Consider the following 20129-nt stretch of genomic DNA (forward strand, 5'->3'; position numbering starts at 1 on the left):
ATCGACGGTTCGCACCTCCCGAGGCGAGTTGAGCGCACTTGCACGTGCAGCGGTCGTTGTCTCTGTCCTTGGTGCTGAACTGGCTCCCAGTGTGGGTGAGACTGCTGGTTTTGCCGGCGGTGCCGCTGAACCCGTCGGCATGAAGGCTGGCCAGAGTGGAAGAAAGCAATAAATAAATAAACAAATAAAATGTTTGGAAACAGCGTAGCCAGGTGTGAGTATTCTACAACGAGTCAATGTCGGACAGCTTGTTGGGAAATGAAAATGACACTGAGTTGCACCATACGCTGTGTATTCATAACTAAAGTACTCATTGGTAGGCATAGTGGATCTCAGAAGTTTAAACACACTCATTGAAATGTTTAAATGTTTAAGAAAAGTGACCATAATTTATCATGAAAAAAACTTTTTTTTTCCCACAATGTGACCAAATTTGACAAATATCCAGTATCCATCTGAAATGGAAACAAATCTGAAACCATTTGGAACTGTGACCTGAAATTTATGTTTAATTTTATCAGACTCTAATATGCCTTTCCGTAGGATTTTAAAAGATTTTAGTCATGCTGGGAATGACACTTTGGAAGAAACTACTCCTGCATAAATCCTTAAATATTGCAAGTTTTTCCTCGCATCTTTTTGCAAGTTCTCCGAAAATGTGTAAATGCGTGTTTCACTTAATCTTTTTGATTGTCATCACTGTGCCGTCTAGATAATGTATATTTACCCTTCTCCTGACTGATACATTTGTACAAAGAGAGCACCCAGAGCCTCTAACTCTATAGGGTGTGGTTTTAGTTGAAGAAATCCTCTGAGTTATTTCTGTGGTTAATCAGATTCACAGATCGCAACAGGACAGAAAGCCAATGTTAAAAAATACTTTAGCAAAGTTTTAGTTGGAAGTTGTGGAACGGGGTTTATGGAGGTCTTTTTATTATTTTGATTTCTACTCAATTTTCAGCTTTCAGGACATTATGTTTTAGTAAAGTGGAAACCTTGAAATGATTAATTATGATCGGATCATTTCACATCCCAAAAATTTCATCAGTGTGTGTACTTCTTAGAGCAACAGTAGTTAAGCTGATAAGGCGATCAATGTTTGTTGCTCTTTTGTACAACATAATACTGAATGGATGATGTGTATCCAGAGGGGCTTTTGATCTATTCTTACTGTTTTGTCTTTGTTTGATTTGTCAGTGCCTGAGGGGGGAAATAAAAATATGACTCGACGATTTAATTTGGAAAAAAGACAAGAAAAAAAAAGCATTTTAAACAGCGTTTAATCTAATGCTTTTGATGTGGCTGATCCTTTTTTTAGCATTTAGTATCAAAGTAAAGAGGTGTTATTTTGAATCCCGTCTATTTTGCACCATAATAAATCCAAACTCAACACTCAACACTCTTCCTCACAGACGACAATGCAGAACAACACCCCCCCCCCCCCAAAAAAAAAAACAAAAACGAAAAAAAAGCTTGGTTATATTTTCTTGAAAGCCACTGTAGGATGTCTGAGCCTCAGGTTCACATTGTTGCTAAACATCAGTGTGAAAACGAAGTGAAAGAAATCTCATTATTTTCCTTCCATGCCGTGCTTTGAGAAACAACCCGGTTTGAAAAAAAAAAAAAAAATGGAGAAGAGTTCCTGCCCAAGTTCCAGTCTCTCTCCTCTCACAAAGCATGGGCTGATTGAATGTGAGCGCATGCGAGGCTCTCCGCGTCTTTTATTTGTCCACCTGAGTGTGAGTCAGAGCTGCTTTGAAGAGGGGTGGTTTGAGGGGTTCGGTCCCGCCGCACAGCCTCTCCTCTGCCCTCGTAATTCTGTTCCAGTGAGAGCAGAGCCTCTTCCTCTATGTGTCCCCTTACACGCACCCTCCCCCTCCCCCCTGTCTCCCCCCACTCCACTCCCTGTCGCCCGGAGGCTCGCTGTCTGTGATGACTAAATGAAAAATCTTCCTCTCGAATTTGTAGGTTCAAAGGGCAGGACAACACGTCATGAAGGGATGCGAGAGCAGAGCTCGAAATGACAGCAGCGGGGAGGGGAGTGATGACGGAATAGCAGAGGGATTTGGGAATTTTGTCAGGGGATGAAAAATTGTTGATTCTTTTTTTTCCTCGTAATGGATTAGCGGCATGAGGGGAAATTGGACACTTCTAATTAGAGGCTAAATGATATCCTGTTGGAATATGGAACATGAGTGTGTTTTTATGTGAAAAAGAACTTGCAGTTTTCAAAGTATGATTTCATTTATTAAGAGAAAAACAAAAAATGTATCCAAATATAAGTGGCCTTGTGTGAAGAAATAACTGTCCTACAGGTGTAAAAACTGACAGCGGCAGAAGAGTTTGTGATGGCTGTCAGTGAGTATTTTACATCACTGTCAATAGATTTTGGTCCACTCCTCTTTGAAGAACTGTCTAATGTAACTTCATAGGATCTGAATGAGATATAAGCCTGGAATTTGACTAGGCCTCTCAAAAACCTGAGGTTTTTTAGGGCACTTGTAGGTGGAATTTGTTGATGTGATTTGAAACACTGTCCTGCTGAAAAAAGAAAATCATGAACAGGACTTTAGCTAAAGCCAACGATGGATCCTTTTGGATAGTTGTCGATAAAGTCTTGGAGCAGTTTTGCTAGTCCACTCCTGGGAAGCTTCACCCCTGTTCCATGTTTTCTTCTCGGGGCATGATTTTTATTTTTTTTTAGCTCTTCGTATTTTCAGACATTGTTCTGTTTAATTGATTTCTTACTTGGGGAGGTTTTTCAGGTGTGGCAAGTGAAATTAGGTTTAGCATTTTAAATAAAACCTCAATTTGAAAATAGCATTTTTGAACATTATCATAATGTGTGACAAACAAATACATACAAAAACAAATAAATCTGTAGGGGAGGGGATCTTTCTTTCACAGCACCATGCGGATGATGGAGGCTTCCGGCTCTTTTAGCTCTTTTACAAAACATTCCTACTGGCTTGAGCTATTCTACTAAATCTGCAGAACAAGGTAGGGCTCTTTCTATGTTTTTAAAGGCATAGCGACAAAGAACGGGTTGCATTACCAGAATGTCCACCACTTCCTTCACTATAAGAACAGCTATTTTTAGCAACCTCAAAGGAGGAGGTTTTCTGCCATCCCAATGATTTATGTATGAATCTTGTTAACTGAGTTGTAGGTGAAAAGCGCCACACTACTCCAGGGAGTGCACTGGATCCAGCTGGGAACCAGCATTTCAGCCGCCGACTTCCTGCGGAGCACCCAGATCAGCGGCTCGGGAGTAATAATACAAACCCACGGGGTCAAATCGGCATTTTCCAGCGTGCACATAAAGCTGGTAGGAGTTAAGCAGAATGTTAACTCGCCCTGCTCTCAGAAGTAGCAGGGCGAAAAGGGGTGATTACACACATTCAGGTGCATCGTCTCACACGGAGCAGCCTGAAGCGAAGTGGTGAAACACTCAGTTTTATTGTGCTAATTACGTGGAAGAAACTCGGGGAAAAGCAATTTGATGCACTATTAAGGGTTTCCAGAGCCTACTCCTACATGTGATCATGATTTTTCATCCCTCAGATTGTCAGCCTCTATAAACGCTCACTAAACAAGAGCAAGTCCCAGACTTTACTTTAAATTTAACTTTCCTTCCAGAAGACAAATCGCTCCGGCACAACCAAATATAATCACGTTAGCGACTGGACGATTACCGGGGGGAGCTTCCTGGCAGTGGCAGCTACAGCTGGGGTTTACAGTTGAACACCAGTGGGGGTGGGGTACGGGGAGGGATGTGGCTCCCCCTGGGGAATTTCAGGGGCAGCCGGAGCAGCTGTGACGTGGGAATGAAAACGAAGGCCGCCAAGTCATTGCACAGCCTCCGCTTGGCTACTCGTTATCAGTCATATCACGATGACCGCGTTCAAGTCAGATATCATTCGCCAACTTCAGTGCGTTTTACTTCCATTTTATTTGACAAGTCGGCACAAAGTGGTGCACATTCATGAAATGGAAGGGAAATGTCGTTTTTTTTTTTTTTGTTTTCAAATTATTACAAAAAAATCTGGACTTTATTCAGTCCCCTTTACTCTGACACCCCTTTATGTACTCTAGTGCAACCATGTGGCTCCAGAATTCACCTTATTAGTAAATCAGGGCTGGAAAATGGCAACCAAGACTGTAAACCCAAACCTGAAGGCTGCAGAGATCCACAGCTCAGGTGGGATGACTGGTGACAGGACAACTATTAATATGTAATCCACAATCAAGAATTGGGTCGTAAATGGTTACATTTACTCAGTTACATTTACTTGAGCAAGAGGTTTTTTTTTTGTTTTCTTTAGTTGTTTTACTATGCCATACTTTTTACTTTTATTTTAGTAATATTTTTCAGATATTGTCGCTTCTTTTACTTGAGTTAAATTTCTGAATACTCTTTCCACTGTGAGTAACTTCCCTGAATGAAGTAGTCCAAAGTAGTTTTCTGCCTGCTGACTCTGCTGTGCCACTTGACACTGGAAGTACTTCACCCTGTTCTAACATACAGTATGATTTACAATACCGACTCTAAATATTATGTTCATAGTGTTATGGAAAATGTTACTCTGTAACCATGCTTTTTATTTCTTTTCTTATTTATTTTTTTTTTTTTTCATTTTAGTCTTCAGTTTGGACATATATTTACACTTTTGACTGTCTGACATCATTTTAAAATCTTAAATCGGAAGTTCTGATCAGTTACTCGTTTTTTCAGATTGACGCAATAGGATTGTGCATGTGCAGTTTACCAGCACATGTAAGACGCTCTCTGGCAGAATACTAGCATTACATACTACACTGATCTTATAGTTGCTGAAGTGAAATATGATGGTGGCAATCATTACGTTATAGTGACACTTTTGTTCATTAGTGACAGCAGGGCTTTTTAAAGGAGAATGGTTGTGGGAAGATGAAAAGTGGTTTTACAAAGTGTTGATTGTTGAATGCAACTCCATTGCACAAAATAATTCAAGTTAGTGGTTGTGACGTGACAAAATAACTTATTTTCAAAATGTTCAGTTTTTAGGAATATGTTTGTGGGGCATTTCGTTTTTTTAACCTTATAATCAATCAAAACATAAATAAATTGATTAAGCCAAAATGTAAAAAAATATTCTCAAAGACAATATGATGTGATATTACCTGTAGTTGTTGACTTCTTTGTCTATGTGGAAGCGATCATAATGTGAGTAGGCTTCGTTCCCCTCTCTGTCTCGGAGCTGGATGTGCAGACTGTATTCCTGTGAGCTGGTCAGCTTGTGAATGATATCGTTTCCCAGCCAGTGTTCCCCTGATGGCTCTCCAAAGCCCTGGATTCAACACAAAGACAGGAAAAAAAAAAACTGAAAAAAAAAAAAACAAAACATACTTTAACAAAGGGAATGGTTTTTCTAGCTGTCTGCCAAGTATTTTTTGGAGTTAATATGAAAAAGGAGCTCACTTCGGGCAGGCACATCTATCATTTTGATGTGTTAAGACAGTTGACTGCATCTGGGATGTAAAACACTCCACTCCAAAAAGCTGGGGAACAGTCAGCGGAGACATGGATTTACCTTTGCGTCATGTCAGCGGTCCATCTGCACAGCTTAAATAAAATAAAAGCTAAAGTAACCACTAGTTTTGAGAAATAATCCACTCAGTTTGGAAGTGAGGAATTGACATGGATGTAAGTTATCCAAAGATTTGGCAAAGGAAGCAAAAAAAATGATTAATGAATTCAACAAAACATAGATAATGTTTACATTTGAGAATGATTTAGGGACAAATTACTAAAAAATATCATCTGGCTAATCAGGCCTCTTTATTTGAGCAAATATAAGAATCATATTTCCTACCTGGTTCAGTTCTACTATAAGATTTCAACCTGAGACATTGAAAAACCTAATTTAAGACTTAAACACCAAACATCACATTGCATCAATTTTTTTTCCCCAAGATCACTGTTTAAGTGCACGTCTTTATTTATTTTATTTTATTTTTTTACAGATTTAACTCCCTCATAAATACTATAAGAAAGCATGTATGGTCTAATGGCCAGTCTCTCAACACCAAGGCAATCAGGGCTGATGTGTTGGCGCACCACTAAGTATTTTTGAAAGCCTATCATGCGATAAGCTGTAGATAAATCGAAATTACTGACAAAATGACGACAAACAGAAATGAAGCAGATTTTGTGTAGCAAAGTTTTTTCGTCTATGAAGCCCTGCAGTGTGTAAGGTACGATGTGCTATGTTCCCAGGTACAAATAGCATCAATCACTTTATTTCTTTTTTCTACTTAATAATCACCCGACTAATTGAGAATAAGAGTTCAATGATCTGCATTCAGTCAAATGCCCCCAAGTGGTATAATAATAATAATAAACCTGAATCCACTCCCCTGTTGTTTCAGTCGAGGTGAATGAATTCTTGAAGTCGTTCTGTTTGGAGCTACAGGCAGAATGTCTGCATTGTGCTGCGTGAGATTAAGTGACGTCATTTTCGGGTCATTAGTGCAGCTTTTGTGAAACAAATGGGAAGAAATTGAATTGATTTGCTGAAGAAAAAAGAAAACAACAGAGTTTTATTTACTTTGTGCTCCGTACATTGAAGATAGAGGGATGAGTGGGGAAAAAAAACAGTTTAACACTCTTAAACTAAGTCACATGTATGTGCTGTAAATCAAAATACCTTTGAGTGATGAAGGTTGAGTGGTTCTTTGCGAGCCTGCCAAAGAACTAGAGGTGGGTGAGGTGGCTGGCGGCATCATGAGCGATCTTTGAGAGGCAATTATTGCTGCCTTAAAATGTAAACAGTGATTGAAGTGGGAAAACAAAGTGAAAAATATTAAAACACTGGAGACACGGACTAGGGTGTGCTGGCAAAATTACACTAAGATCAGAGAAACCAATCCTCAATCAAAAGCCCAAGAGCCGAATTTCGGAGTCTACAGGCCTCGGGTATCAGGCTGAATTGCAAAGTTCAGAAAGTGCCCTGAAAAAAGGAGAAAAAATAAAAGTTTGGATAGGTACTGCTTGTTTAGAAAGGATGCCAGTAGAAAGTCTGTTCTGTTTAAAAATAAAACAATGCAGCCCAAGTTTTGCTGAGTTACATCTGAGCAAACCGCAAGACTTCTGGAAGAATGTCCTTTGGACAGATGAGCCGAAAAGTAGAGACATTTCACTGGAGTGCATTTGGCAAAAGCCAAACAATATTTCAGCACTAACACCTCATACCAACTGTCAAGCGCAGCAGGGGAGGCAGGCCGGACGGCTTGTTTTGAGGCCACAAGACCCTGACACCTTGCAGTCACTGAGTCGGACATGAACTCCTCTATATACCGAAGCATTTCGCTGTCAAATATGGGGCCATCTGTCTGACAGCTGAAGCCTGACTGCAAATGGATCAGACAAACAGGATAATATTCCCAAAGCCATCAGCAAATCAGCAGCAGAACGGCTAGCAGAAGGACAGGAGGTGTTGCGAGGGTAAAGTCCAGGAATCAACTTCGTGGAACAATAAGGCGACTGTAGATAAATTAACGAGCTAAAGCAGCCTTGTTGATAAAAGTGGAAAGAAATTCGCCGTAGCATTTTTGAAAAGTGATATGTTTCTATCGAAGAGGATAACTATTAAATATTAGGAGTGGGAATATCTTACTTGATTAAATTGAATTAATGTAATCATTCAGTTTAATTAAATGATTAAATTCAATTCAGATTTTTTTTTTTTTTTTTTTGGGCCAGGATTTTATTCAGGATTTATTCATAATGTTTTCTGCTTCAATCTATAAGTGTTCAAAGGATCCTCATGATACAATCTTGTCGGTTTTGCAAGGTGGACTGACAAATGGAGACAAAGGGTTTCCACTGCCTGAAAATTCCCCGTTTTACTTTTACGGAGTGGACTCAGAGAAGCTGACACACATTTTTGAAGATAGCCTATTCCTTGGACGACGACATTGCAATTTCCATCCAGGAGTTTGTAGCTACTGGAGAGTCATTGTAGTTATTTCGTGAAGAATCACCCAATCGTACAAATGCCAGTTAAACATCCCTCAAAAGTATTCACGTCGTAGTTGAAGCGAAGTATCAACACTGCTGTCTGAGCGTAAAGCGCGCCCACAAGCTTCGGATCAATCACACTGCACAGAGCTCGTTATGGGAGGGCGTGGTGTACCGCTAGTTTGCTGTAGCTTGGCTCTGTGCATTTGTGGGGTTCCTGAACCGTTTAATCTTCATTTTGCATACCTTTCAAAAAGGCGAGGCTCATGCCAAAGTCCGTCTTCCCCGGAGTTAGGAAACGAAAAACTGAATGAGTCCAAATGTTCCTCTTCAACAAAGACTCTCTTTTATTTATGATTTTGGGATATTTTATATTGATTGTGAACATCCCTCAAAAGAGAATCGCGATTCTTATGCAAATCGATTTTTTGGCAAACCCCTACTAAATACAATAATTACCTATATGTTGGTTTCCCACACGCTGCTTAAATGTTCTGCGTTGTCTATCCTAAGTGCTTTAATAGATACGTTTTGTGGGTGATGTGTTGGGTTTTGCAAATATACCAGCTCTTTGCACTTGCGCCGCAAGTGTATAACGTTAAATAACCAACATCTGTTCTGCAAAGTACAAAGTTTATTGGGCTGGGCCTAATTCCTGGAACTACACGTCTGGCTGTCACACTTTGTCTTAGTTGTTGCTCTTGTCTGTGAGAAGATGTAGTGCAAAGAGGTGTGAAGCATTTATCACCTGACTAGAACCCCGGGGTGCAAACATTTGACCAAGTCTGACCACAGCTTCTGAGAAAATGGAGCAAAGTCTAAAGCAGCAGAGCATTTCATTGCATACATTATCTGCCATCTACGGGGGCCCCTGGGCTCCCACGCCCCCAGCTGGAGTCAAATGTTTATCATCCACTTGTAAAAATATTGTCCCTAAAAGAAGTTTTCAAGTCTTTTTTTTTTTTTTTAACTGTTATTTCTTTGAGCGTCACTCTTTGGGTTTGGGCAAACACAATCGCAGTTGATTTGTCGGGGCCGATTAGACGCATAACAACACCGCATCCAGTCAAAACCTCCCAAAAAAACCTGCATCGCTCATTTCTTCTGTGGGCAATTTAACAGTCAGAGCGGACTGCATGCTGCTTTACTTGAGCAAAACGACTACATGTTCCATTTGGAAAGGAAAAAAAAAGAAAAGCATTGTAGTCACATCTAGTAAAACATAATTTAAGCTCTGGCCAAAACAAAAGCCATAAGTGTGAAAACATGTCTGACAGAGCCAAAACACCAGGACTACTTTGAGGTCTCTTGTGCGCACTTTAGACTGTTTTGCAGGAAAACTTTAGCAAGCTTGAGGACTGATACAAATAATAGAGTTCTGAGAAGAAAACATTAGTGGTTTGTGTATGAGCGATGTGTGTGTATGATGCGTGTGTGTGTGTGTGTGTGTGTGTGTGTGTGTGTGTGTGTGCGTGTGTGTGTGTGTGTGTGTGTGTGCGTGTGTGTGTGCGTGTTCGTGGGGGTTGACACAGAGAGGGGGAACGAGAGCAGGTGCAATAACATGGGGGGTGATAGGGAACATGAGGGCAGCCAAATACAACAACCACAGGTCACCTGGGATCACAGGATAGCCGCTCTCCCACGCCTTCTCATGCCAAACCACCCATGGACAGTTATTGAAACCTCCTGTACAGGCCTGCAGCACCAGGGTCCACGTGACCTTATGATAGCGGTGCACCCTCAATGCCTTGAACACCTACCATTTTGTAGTCATTCCAGCTGCGGTGGAAGTCGACTGAGCCGTTCCTTCGATGCTGCAGCACCGTCCACCCGCCACCTCTGGTCTTCATGTCACAATACACCTGAGAAAAAACCCCCCAAAACAGTTAAAACCAGGTCAGATCTTTTAGTCCTGGTAGAATAAATAAGCCGCAGCACTACGTCGGAAAGTTTCCTTTGAAAAGTGACACGTTTTGTCACTGCGATGTCTCAACCGAGAGACTTCGGGCAACAAGAACCGGCTGACAAGTTATTTAATCCTAGCACGCACATTTACCTGAATCATTTTCGTTCCTTTTCCGAGGACCCTGAACACTGATCCGTAGTCTGTTCTGTCTCAAACCAGATGGCGAGACTCATTCCATTGTAGTCCACCAGCTGCTAACTGCACAACGTGGCTCCTTACCAACTGAAAGATGCTGTTTTCACAGACTGTTCTTTGGTGTTCGACAGACGTGTTAGAGAGTAGAGATTTTTTTTTTTTATTATCATCTTAACCAACTTTCTGCTGAGTGTCAAAAAACTAATGCTGCTTGTGTTTTAGCATAATGATACTTTCTGACGTGAACAATGCTGTGCAAACTAATTTAGAACCCTCATATTTTTCAGTTTGTCACAAAGACTAGCAGACAGGAGTGCAAAATAATGTGGAAGTAAAATATTACTCTTTTCTGTACCTTTTTTTCTTATTTTACAAAAGCAATCTTGAAAGTGTGGAGTACGTTTGTATTGAGCCCACCTGGGTAAAAGCTGAACTACTGTCACCTGAAGATCCTTTGGAGTTTGTCCTAAACTAGATTTGCACATCAAACCTTAAAATCTCGGCACAGATTCTCAGTTGGCTTTCGCTCTGGAATTAGGCCATTCTAACAAATCAATATGTTTTGATTTAAACAATTTAATTGTAACTTTGGTAGATTTTCTTTCTTAATTGCCCTCTTATTTGCTCCATCTGTCTTATTGACTCTGACTCACCTACTTCTCTGTTTAAAAGTAGCATTCCCAATGCGTGATGCCACTGATACATTTTACCACGGACCTCTTGGCTACTTCTCTGATTAATGTACTGCATTTAATAATTATCTGACATCTGAGAGTAACTGATTCAGCTGGATTTTTTTTTGATGTAGCAGAGTAAAAGGAGTCAGAAATGTTGCTATATGTTGATGATTTTTGTCAGTAGATTATGTGTTGTCTGCTCTCCTCAACAGTTGTGCACTACTTTTTGAATGTGGCAAATGTTATACAATTAGGACTGAAACTTTAGCACATTAAAGATTTTAACTTGACTGCATTGTTCTTTTTCCACATACAAAAGTCTCAGAACCAGATCCTCTGTGTTGTGTTTCTGGTACGCTTGTAAATCTGACGCATAGGCGATGTCTGACAACAACAGCGATGAGTAACAAAGCTGCTTTTCTTAGTCCGCTGGAGGTTAATTTTTTTTCTTCAAAAACAATCTAATGGGATTTTGGAAGAGAAAATAGTTATATGCAAATTATGATAAAAAATAGGTACTCTATTACCGACGCTTTTCAAGCATAAAATACAGTCGCATTGTGAAATGTTGTAGCGGCACAAATGTCTGTAATGCTAATGTTAGCGTCTGCAGTCCACATTTCTAAAGACAAATTGTTTCAAACAAGCTCCACGAATGATGAGCAGTCTCTGAAACACTTGAAAGCTGAATGTGTATAACAGCACTTTGCACCAATCTGATGGTTGAATAACTTAAATATCAGATTTAAAAGAACGGAAAATCTTTGTTGTTGAGCTCATATGTCTATTTATTCAATAATTTAGCAGCAAAAGGAGTTTGAGTAGAAAATGCTGCTCATTTTGTCGATATACGTACAGTTTTTAATTAAAATGCAATTCATTAATTACAAACCCTGTAATTAAATTAAAATTTTAATTAAATAAAATAAAATAAAAAAACAAATTGAGATTTAAAATCGAGTCCCACCACTATGTAAAATTGAAAATTTTAAGAGCTAGGAATTTTTTTTGTCAGACACCCCGAGTGAATTGAATGTATTTCTGACTATTCTAGACTAGACTAGTCAGTCAGAAGACTCACTAGTGAGAGGAAAACAATGTTGTGATGAAATGAAACACACCGCAGCCTGTCTGTTATTTGAGGACTTCTATAAAGGAAAATGAGGGAGGGGGCGGATCCCTTCTTTTCAGGGTGCTGCACCATGATATAACCCAGGTGGGGTGGAAAAACTAACATCCCAGTTTGTTCATGTATCCCAGGAGCGGGGCTGGTGGTGTGGATGAGGGGGTTGAAGGAGAAAGGTTGGTTGAGGGGGCGTTTTCGGTTACAGCCGTGTTTTCTTTCTTTCTTGGCGACACGTTCTGCCAGATGGAGATGTGTTTGCAAGGAAAACTATAAATAAATTGTACTTATTCATCTGGTGACAGATTTGGAAATCTAGACTTGTTTGAGACATTTGAGGTGTTTAGCTGGCTGCCTTCCAGCCTCCTGTGCTGGTAATGAGATGACGGAGTGAGTTTCCCCCAGTGGGTGGAAGATTAAATGCTTTTTGTTACTTGGATCAGTCTTGGTTAAACTTGTATAATTAAATCAACAGGCTTGGAAAGTGTTTTTTGTTTTGTTTCTGAGGACTTTATTTGGATTTTTGTACCGTGTTGTCACTTTAGGTCATAAAAACTGTCAGCAGCAATGGTGACTTGGAGAAAAAAAAAGTCTCTGCAATCTGGAATGCTGATTACTATTGATGAAAGAAAAGTGGATTTTGTTCTTATTCAAATCAGGGTTGAAATCTGAGAGTAAACAGGTTGCATTATCAAAATATGAACCTGTGTTTGCATGACTTTCAAAATAAAATGACCAAAATAAAGAGGGAAATAAAGAGCCTTCTGTATGAACATATACAGAAGGCTATATGAAGTGCATGTTCATAAAAACATTACGTTTGTTGTTTTTTTGGGGGGTTTTTCTGTCAAGTTGGAAGTTAAAGTGCCTGACTTGTTTCAACTGAGGATTCTTAACTGATGAAATCACATTGTGGTGCCATTAAACATTAAAAATATAACTTCTGCCTGCTATGCTTTATGCACACTGTTCCACAGGCTACATGTGCAGTTATCAGTTGTACATAGGAAGCACATTGCCGTGCAAAAGTCTTCCAACTTTTTCATATTTTAAGTATGAACCACAATGTGCTTTACTTGAGTGTGTTAGACAAATACAAAATAGAAAGGTCTAAACAGAAATGGATGCATGTGTTCCTTTGTTTAAACAATACAAATGCAGACTATTGTGGATAGGTATAGGTACTTAACTTGGTTTAAGTGAATAAAATCCAGTGCAACCAGTTGCTTATCTCATAATTAAGTAAGACTCCACTTGTTTGTAAATGCTCCCACATACTTGGGTGTGCTATGTGCAATGATTGTTTTTTTTTTACAGTTCTTATGAAAATGTTTTTCTTTTCCCACAATTTCAGCCATGGAATTGGACAATGGACAAGTAAGAGATAAGAGATAATTTTGTATTTTAGCTTTAGAAAAAACAAAAGACAAGAAGCCAAAACATAAACGATTAAACTCTACTAGGGATAAAGAAGGGGAATTCAATATGCTGGTAAGGGACAGTACTTATATTTCCTCAATATAAGTATTGCGGGAAGCGCATCTGCTCCTTCAGATGTGTTTCACAATTTGATTCCATTTTTTCCACAAAATGATGTTGTTGACTCTCAACCGTATTAGCTCGGTGTTGCATATAAAACAGTCGGATGTGGACACTGTTTCCAAGCAGCTTAATGTGTGACACAGAGCATGCGTATGTGGGCACAAACGTGTCCGGCAGACGTTCACTACGAGTCCACCTCAAGCACTCGAGGACCTCCGTTGAGTGAGGTACACCCGAGTACGTGGGAGCCCTCATTTAATCTTGGTTAAAAAAATACATTCCTCAGAGATTTGTGAAAGAGCATTAACGATCAAACATGATTAAGACCAAGGAACATGGCAAAACACATCAGGAATCAAGTTCTGGAAACGATTAAACTATATTAGGTTATAAAACAACATCTTTAAATATACTACATAACACACTTCAGTCCACCATCCCAAATTGCAACAGCAAAACGACAAATCTATGTAGGTGTACCGATGAAAACAATGCTCATCTCATTCTTGCCACCTCAAATGAAAGAACAAAGACAAAGAAGTTACGGCTTGTCTCAAGCCACGTAGAGGCCAGAGCATGAACAAGGAGGTTTTCTGCTCTGACCTAAATTAAACTCTACATGTGGTGGGCAACTAACATCACACAAAAGCGTCAATGCTCACTGTGATACCACGGTGGTGGAGGCATCATGCTCGGTGCATCCTTTCTCCTTCAGGGGCACAGAGGCTAGACGGTGCTAAATACAAACCAATCCTGCCAGAGCCTTCCACAGCCATCATCATCTATAGAAACTATTTGAAGAAAGCCGTGTAAAAGTTTAGTCTCCGTTTCGGATTAATCAAATAATTTTTGGACTTAACTGAACTCAGTGGGTTAGGAACATGACCCACAATGATAAAAACTTTATTTCCTGATACAAATCACATCTGAATGAGGCTAATGTTGCATTTGCAATCCTTTTGTCTCTGGTCAAAGTGAGAAAAATCGCCCACTGCTTAGAAAATAGGCCAATTTGTTTTTGCCCCAATTTTTACAGCCACCCACCTCACCAGGCCCACTGGACCTGGAACAAAATTGGAATTGGCATAGACTGAAAGCAGCCTTGATTCAGGGAGGGGGTGGTAGGAAGGGGAGGGGAGGTGCTTACTTGTATCAGTGGAAAACGCACACTGGCCCCAGTTGGCAGGAAACACATGGCACCAGTGCCTAACACCTGGTTGCCCACAGGAAACGAGGAGAAGGAACTTGGTGGGAAAAAAAAAAACAGGCAGAAAGACAAGGTGCCAACAGTAAACTAGACTAAAAGCAACGCATAGCAAACAGCTGTTCCGTGGCCATGTTTTTTTTTTTCCTTTTTTGTTTGTTTGCTTTTTTTCCCCCCCTGCTGTGCTCTAAGGGAGAGAATCCAGTCGAAGACCAGTGGATGTGATTTACTGAAATGATAGCCTGCCGCTGGATGCCACGGTTGACTTAGCATGAGCCAGCACCCTGAGATCAGAGAAGGCACCTCCTTGGCTGCTCCGGCTTTGCATTCAACAGCACACACACACACACACTCCCTGCCCATGTCGCCAGCAGGGCGTAAAACTCTCACTGCTTATTATTTTTGCTCTCTGTAACAGCGTGGCATCTCTATTTACCTCAGCCCCAAAAGCTTCGGCAAATTACCTTGAAATCATGCTAGGTTTTGTTTCCTTCCAGGAATTTCCTCCTAGACACCAGGCTGAATTCCATCATACAATGTGTGTGTGTGTGTGTGTGTGTGTGTGTGTGTGTGTGTGTGTGTGTGTGTGTGTTTGTTTGTTTCTTACTGGCCTGTGAAATTAACGTAAAAAATAAAACTGGCTGAAGTGTTGCAAACCGAGAGGCAAAAGAACATAGTCTTTTGAGAAAAAAATCAAATAAAATCATGTCACTATTAGTCAGGAGATATTTGTGAGAAAAGGTCAATGACTTTGAACTCCTTTATCCCTGAAGCCATGTCTTCTAGGTCCGACTGTAAAAAAAAAATGCACCTGCCACTTTCAAAGCTTTTCACAAACAGGGTACAATGAGATTGAAGACAAATGACTAGGACTAAAACAAAAACCTATGATGAAATATATGTGCATCGATTCCTTCAAAGATTTAGACAGAAATGCATCTGATGCACCTTCCTTTGTTTTTTTTATTATGTTCTCTCATTTGTAAAGTTGTCTAAACTTGTGGCAACAAAGAGAAACCATAGACGTTCCAGTCATGATTTTGTCATAAAGTCTTTCTCTTTTAGTTTTTGCATATATAGTGCCTTACAAAAATATTGACTTATTCATTGCACATAATCTTTTGCATGTAGGTTGGGAAGTTAAATGTTGGGCTCATCTGACCTGAGCTCCATCATCCACATTTGCTGCGTTTCCCACAGGGCTTCCGGCAAACTGACTTCTCACAGCTTTCTGTCAACATTGATTTTCCTCTGGCTGCTCTATCATGAAGCTTAGATTCATTGAGTGCACAACTGTTAACTGTAATGTCAAACAACTACTTTTAAGTTGGCCAATTGCTCTAGATTTTATTCAGTTTGTGTACCGTCAGGTGGGCTGAATCCACTTGTTGGATTTTATTTGTAACAAATTTAAAAATCATGTATCTGTTACCTTCCACTTTACAATTAGATACCTCTTTGGGTTGCTCCATTGGAAAATCATGTATAGTTGAGAAAATCTGGATGCACATCATGCCGGGGCGTCGCCACAAGAGTGGATGCTGGATACCCTGAACATCTGATTGGCTAACCTGCCTAGCAACTCCAACCAGGACTCTCAATAAGTTTGTTCATATCATACCGTTCATTGATCAGTGATGTCTGTAGATGACAGTAATGTTTTTGTTGTTTTACAACCACCAATAATATATGTATATATATTTGTTTCAGTTCATTTACATGCAAATTCATGAGACTAATTTTCATCTTTGGCTTGATAAGAAGAAAAGCTGCTTCAGACTACTGCACGAAAAAAGCTCCTCATAAAGGAGAAAAGTGGGTAATTAAACACTTGTTTGCAATTTGTGGTCTGTAATGGTTCAATCATCTTTAGCCTTTATGTTGACAAGTAAGTTGAACAGAGTTAGCTTAGAGATGCTAAAAATAGAGTTGTATACGTTCAAGCTACGCCAAGCTAAACAAAACAAAACAAGCTAATCATATGACTAGACAAATTAGCTTCTGTCTTAGGCCGCTGGAACAAACAAATCTACTGCGTGGTTTTTGCATGCTCAACAGATCTATGTGTTTTGTTTGGATACATAGTTTTGTTACTCAGGTTTTCGCCCACACTGTTCGTTGTAATCTAAGACTACAGTGCATTTAGATGAAATTTCAATTTCTACAGTTTGTGCCTCTGCCTGGCCCCCCCCTAAGGGAAATAGTTAAGCATGCTTCTGACATCATCTGCAGGTAGCATAACATAGTTTATGGTTTGAAGGATGAAAACGTCTCTACCTTTACGTCCTGGGTGGAGTTGTGCAGTCGTATGCTGTATACTCCGCTCTCCTTCGCCCCTGATCGGAGAATCTCTGCACAGTCCCTGAAAACGCGTTTCTCCTTTTTGGGCAAGTTGGAGATTTCTGCAGAAACACAGAAGCACATGTTGACACAGTGATGACTTAAGTTTTTTATTATTACTATTATTATTATTATTTTCATCCAGTGTGTGAGCTCTACTACTTGAAGTTGGAATTACCATCCCTACATTGCCTACGTGGAATCACTCCTCTTGCATACATTTGCGTCTATTGTTTACAGTGTCTGTTTATGGGAGAATAACATGCTGATCCAAACATAGTAAAGCCACAGGGCCTCACCATTGCATTGTCTGACTCTTGTCGGCAGCTGCTCGACTGTGTCTGTCTGCCTCTGCAGTGTGGTGCTGTTGAGCGTGGAGCTTCCGAGCTCACCCTCGAGCTGGCTGACCAGGCGACTCTGCCTCTCCAGAACATCTTGAAGCTGCTGCTTTTCACCCTGCAAGTCCTGCAGCTCCTTCCCGTACCGCGCCTCCAGCGCTAAGAGCCTCTGTTCTAGAAAGCTGAAGGAGAAGAGGAAGAAGTAGGTCAATTTTGCAAAGTGTCCTCATAAAATGCAAATTGCAATGAATAATAAAAATGTGCGCAGCGCAGGTGCATAATCAATCCATTTGTCATTTACCTTTCAAAGCTTATATTGCACAAAGTTACACATTTACATGAGGATGACTAATAGACATCAGCACGACCGTCTCGCTGGGCTAACATCACATAAACACCTGTACCACAGCAGTGCTCGCAGATGGCTCGGCATGCTAAAATGCTCAATCATGGCCCGGAGGCACCAGCCTGACAGAACACGTGCGCGCGCGCGTGTTTGTCTTAGTGTGTTTTTGTGTCTGCAGGAGTGGCGCTCCCTAGCTAAATGAAGATCATAAATCCCCACAGCCTGATCTTTATGGCTCTGACTAATGACTCCGCAAAAGTTATTTATTGAAACAATCCAACCACCCAGACTGAACAAGCTACTTCGATGTTCCCTCACACACGACTGCACACTCTCCAGATGGATCCACAGTCTCCCATTTTTAGCCCAGCCGTTCAGTATGCGGTGGTGGCGGATCGATCCAAATCAATTTTTACATCGCTCCTAACTTATATTTGCTTTGTGGGGGGGAAATGCTCAATTAAAGCGGTAAAGCAGCCTCACAAATTGCTCACTGCCCGTGCCGTGCGCGTTCAAGTTTGCGGATCGGTCAGCGAGCAGGCCAGAACCACAGCTGTTCACTGGTTAAGGGGAGTTGAAAGTGCAAAGCACGTCCCTTTTGGATTGGACTGCATCCTGAGTTATTAGAATTTTCTGCTTGTGATATTCTGCTATTTGTTATTGTTATTTTAATATGCAAAGCATACACTGCCAGCAGCCTGCTCTCCATCCCCCTGTAGAGGGATCTGCTTCCTGCCAGTAGTATTTCATATGTAGGGCCTAAGAAAACAAACATGTTTCTGTGCCCATTTTTAGTTTGGCAGCAGTTCAGAAACTTCCACTGTGCCCTGAAGCCCCAGCAGTGGTAGCGTTCAACAATTATAGCTGCTCCTATTTTCTTTTTTTTTTTTTTTTAACTCCAAAGCCAGCTCGGCCACTGATTTCCCAAAGATGGATTAATTTGTTTAGACACCAGTGCCATGTCACCTGCAGCGAAGGACAAGGCATAAAAGGGCACAGCGAAGTGAAGTTATGCAAGAGGGAATGTCTAACTAGTGCTGCTCACAGGGCACCTGATCCTCATCGGCCACATGGAGCAGATGGATGGAATGATAAGCATGCAGATACAAAGAGTGAAAAAAAAAAAAATATATATATATATATATTTGCACCCTTTCGCTCTGCACGCAACCCAGATGACCCGTGATTCCTTGAGAGAAGTGTGGGAAACCCCTGACTAACAAGCACCGCACATTTAATCATATGTTTGCAGATCTGAACAGTTTTCTATGCCAGTGCCTTACTGTTAAGAATTGCCGAGGTGTTTCATTATGATATTTATAAATGCTTCAATGCGTTTTTCTCCTAGAGTATTTATGGCTGGTGTTTACGACTGCTTGAGAAGCGTGCCCATCCCTGTCGGGCCACACAAGAACACATTCAGAACAGGATACAGTTTAAAGCAGGTTTTATACGCCATCTTTTCATCTTTTTATTAGAGCAGTATGCACGGTCTTTCTGAAACGGCCACACATCTTAGATTTCTCTTAATTTGAATTCAAGCATAAATAAGCATGCAAATTTGCTACAGTTTTGTAGTTTATTTTACACCCTTGTTACCTACATTGAGGGAATGTCTGGAAGAACGGCTGGTCATTTACACTATTATACTGTTTCATTTTGGTGTACATTGTAGTTTTTCATAACATTTTGTCGTGTTTTCTTCTGATTTGGAGTCTGCATGAATTCCCTTCAAGTGCTGAGATAATTGTTTGTTGAATTAATAAAGAAATAGGTCTGACCCGTTCAGGGTTGACCACTTCGAGCCTTTAAGATGACCAAAACCTTCATCGGTGGAGACAAAGTGCATGCATAGTGTAGCATGAGATAATTATCCAGATGGCTAATATGTTCATTATTTGAGGGTAGCCGAGACATCCTTCTTCCCTTCATTCTGGATAGGTTAGGGCTGTTCCCCATCCACATGGCAAACATATAGCAAATTCTGTATCTGTCCCAAAGTCCTAAGAGAGGTGCCAGGAGCTAGCTTAATCACAGCACCAACCTACATCCACAGCAACTTAGAGATTCACCAGACGACTGAATTAATCACCCTCTCTCAAAGGCTTAACAGAGTTTGTCTACAGGGGAAACTCACTTTTGTTTCTTGTATCCAGGTTTTGTTCTTTTGATCAGGATCATGACCATAGGGAAGGATTCAAATCAAGGCAAACGGTCAAATTTTAGCTCTTTAAAGGAATTTGAATACCCTGTAATGCTGGGTATTCAAATAGGTGTTTTCAGGGAAGTCAAGAGTTTAAGTAGCCACACCAACATAAGCACTGTGCGACCCGGCGTTCTCACAATTAGCTCCTGTGATTAACCTTTAGCCTAAGCAGTTTGCAAGCACTTAAGCTGACGTCATGAGTCTAGAAAAGAGATGCCCGTAATCATGTAAAAGATCAATTTTGGCTTAC

General features: G+C 40.5%; 2 protein-coding genes across 3 annotated transcripts in view; one reads left to right on the forward strand and one right to left on the reverse strand.

Moving 5' to 3' along the window:
• Window positions 1-20129, forward strand: part of col9a2 (procollagen, type IX, alpha 2) — a 179691-nt gene that overhangs the window by 94826 nt on the left and 64736 nt on the right. The gene's annotated exons all lie outside the window — the stretch shown is intronic.
• angpt2b (angiopoietin 2b) overlaps window positions 1-20129 on the reverse strand; it is a 31304-nt gene that overhangs the window by 2541 nt on the left and 8634 nt on the right. The window contains exons 4-8 of one of the 2 annotated variants that reach the window (XM_014985608.2): window positions 17382-17509; window positions 16927-17051; window positions 9763-9864; window positions 5164-5330; window positions 16-146 (exon numbers count right to left, since the gene is read on the reverse strand). In XM_014985608.2, coding sequence (XP_014841094.1) covers window positions 16-146; window positions 5164-5330; window positions 9763-9864; window positions 16927-17051; window positions 17382-17509 — 653 coding nt within the window. Of the gene's footprint in view, window positions 1-15; window positions 147-5163; window positions 5331-9762; window positions 9865-16926; window positions 17052-17288; window positions 17510-20129 lie in introns of both variants that reach the window. The other variant, XM_014985607.2, reaches the window with a different exon arrangement.

Source organism: Poecilia mexicana, unplaced genomic scaffold (assembly GCF_051168715.1).
Source record: "Poecilia mexicana isolate PSO_F unplaced genomic scaffold, ASM5116871v1 scaffold_11, whole genome shotgun sequence".
NCBI classification, from domain to species: Eukaryota; Metazoa; Chordata; class Actinopteri; order Cyprinodontiformes; family Poeciliidae; genus Poecilia; species Poecilia mexicana.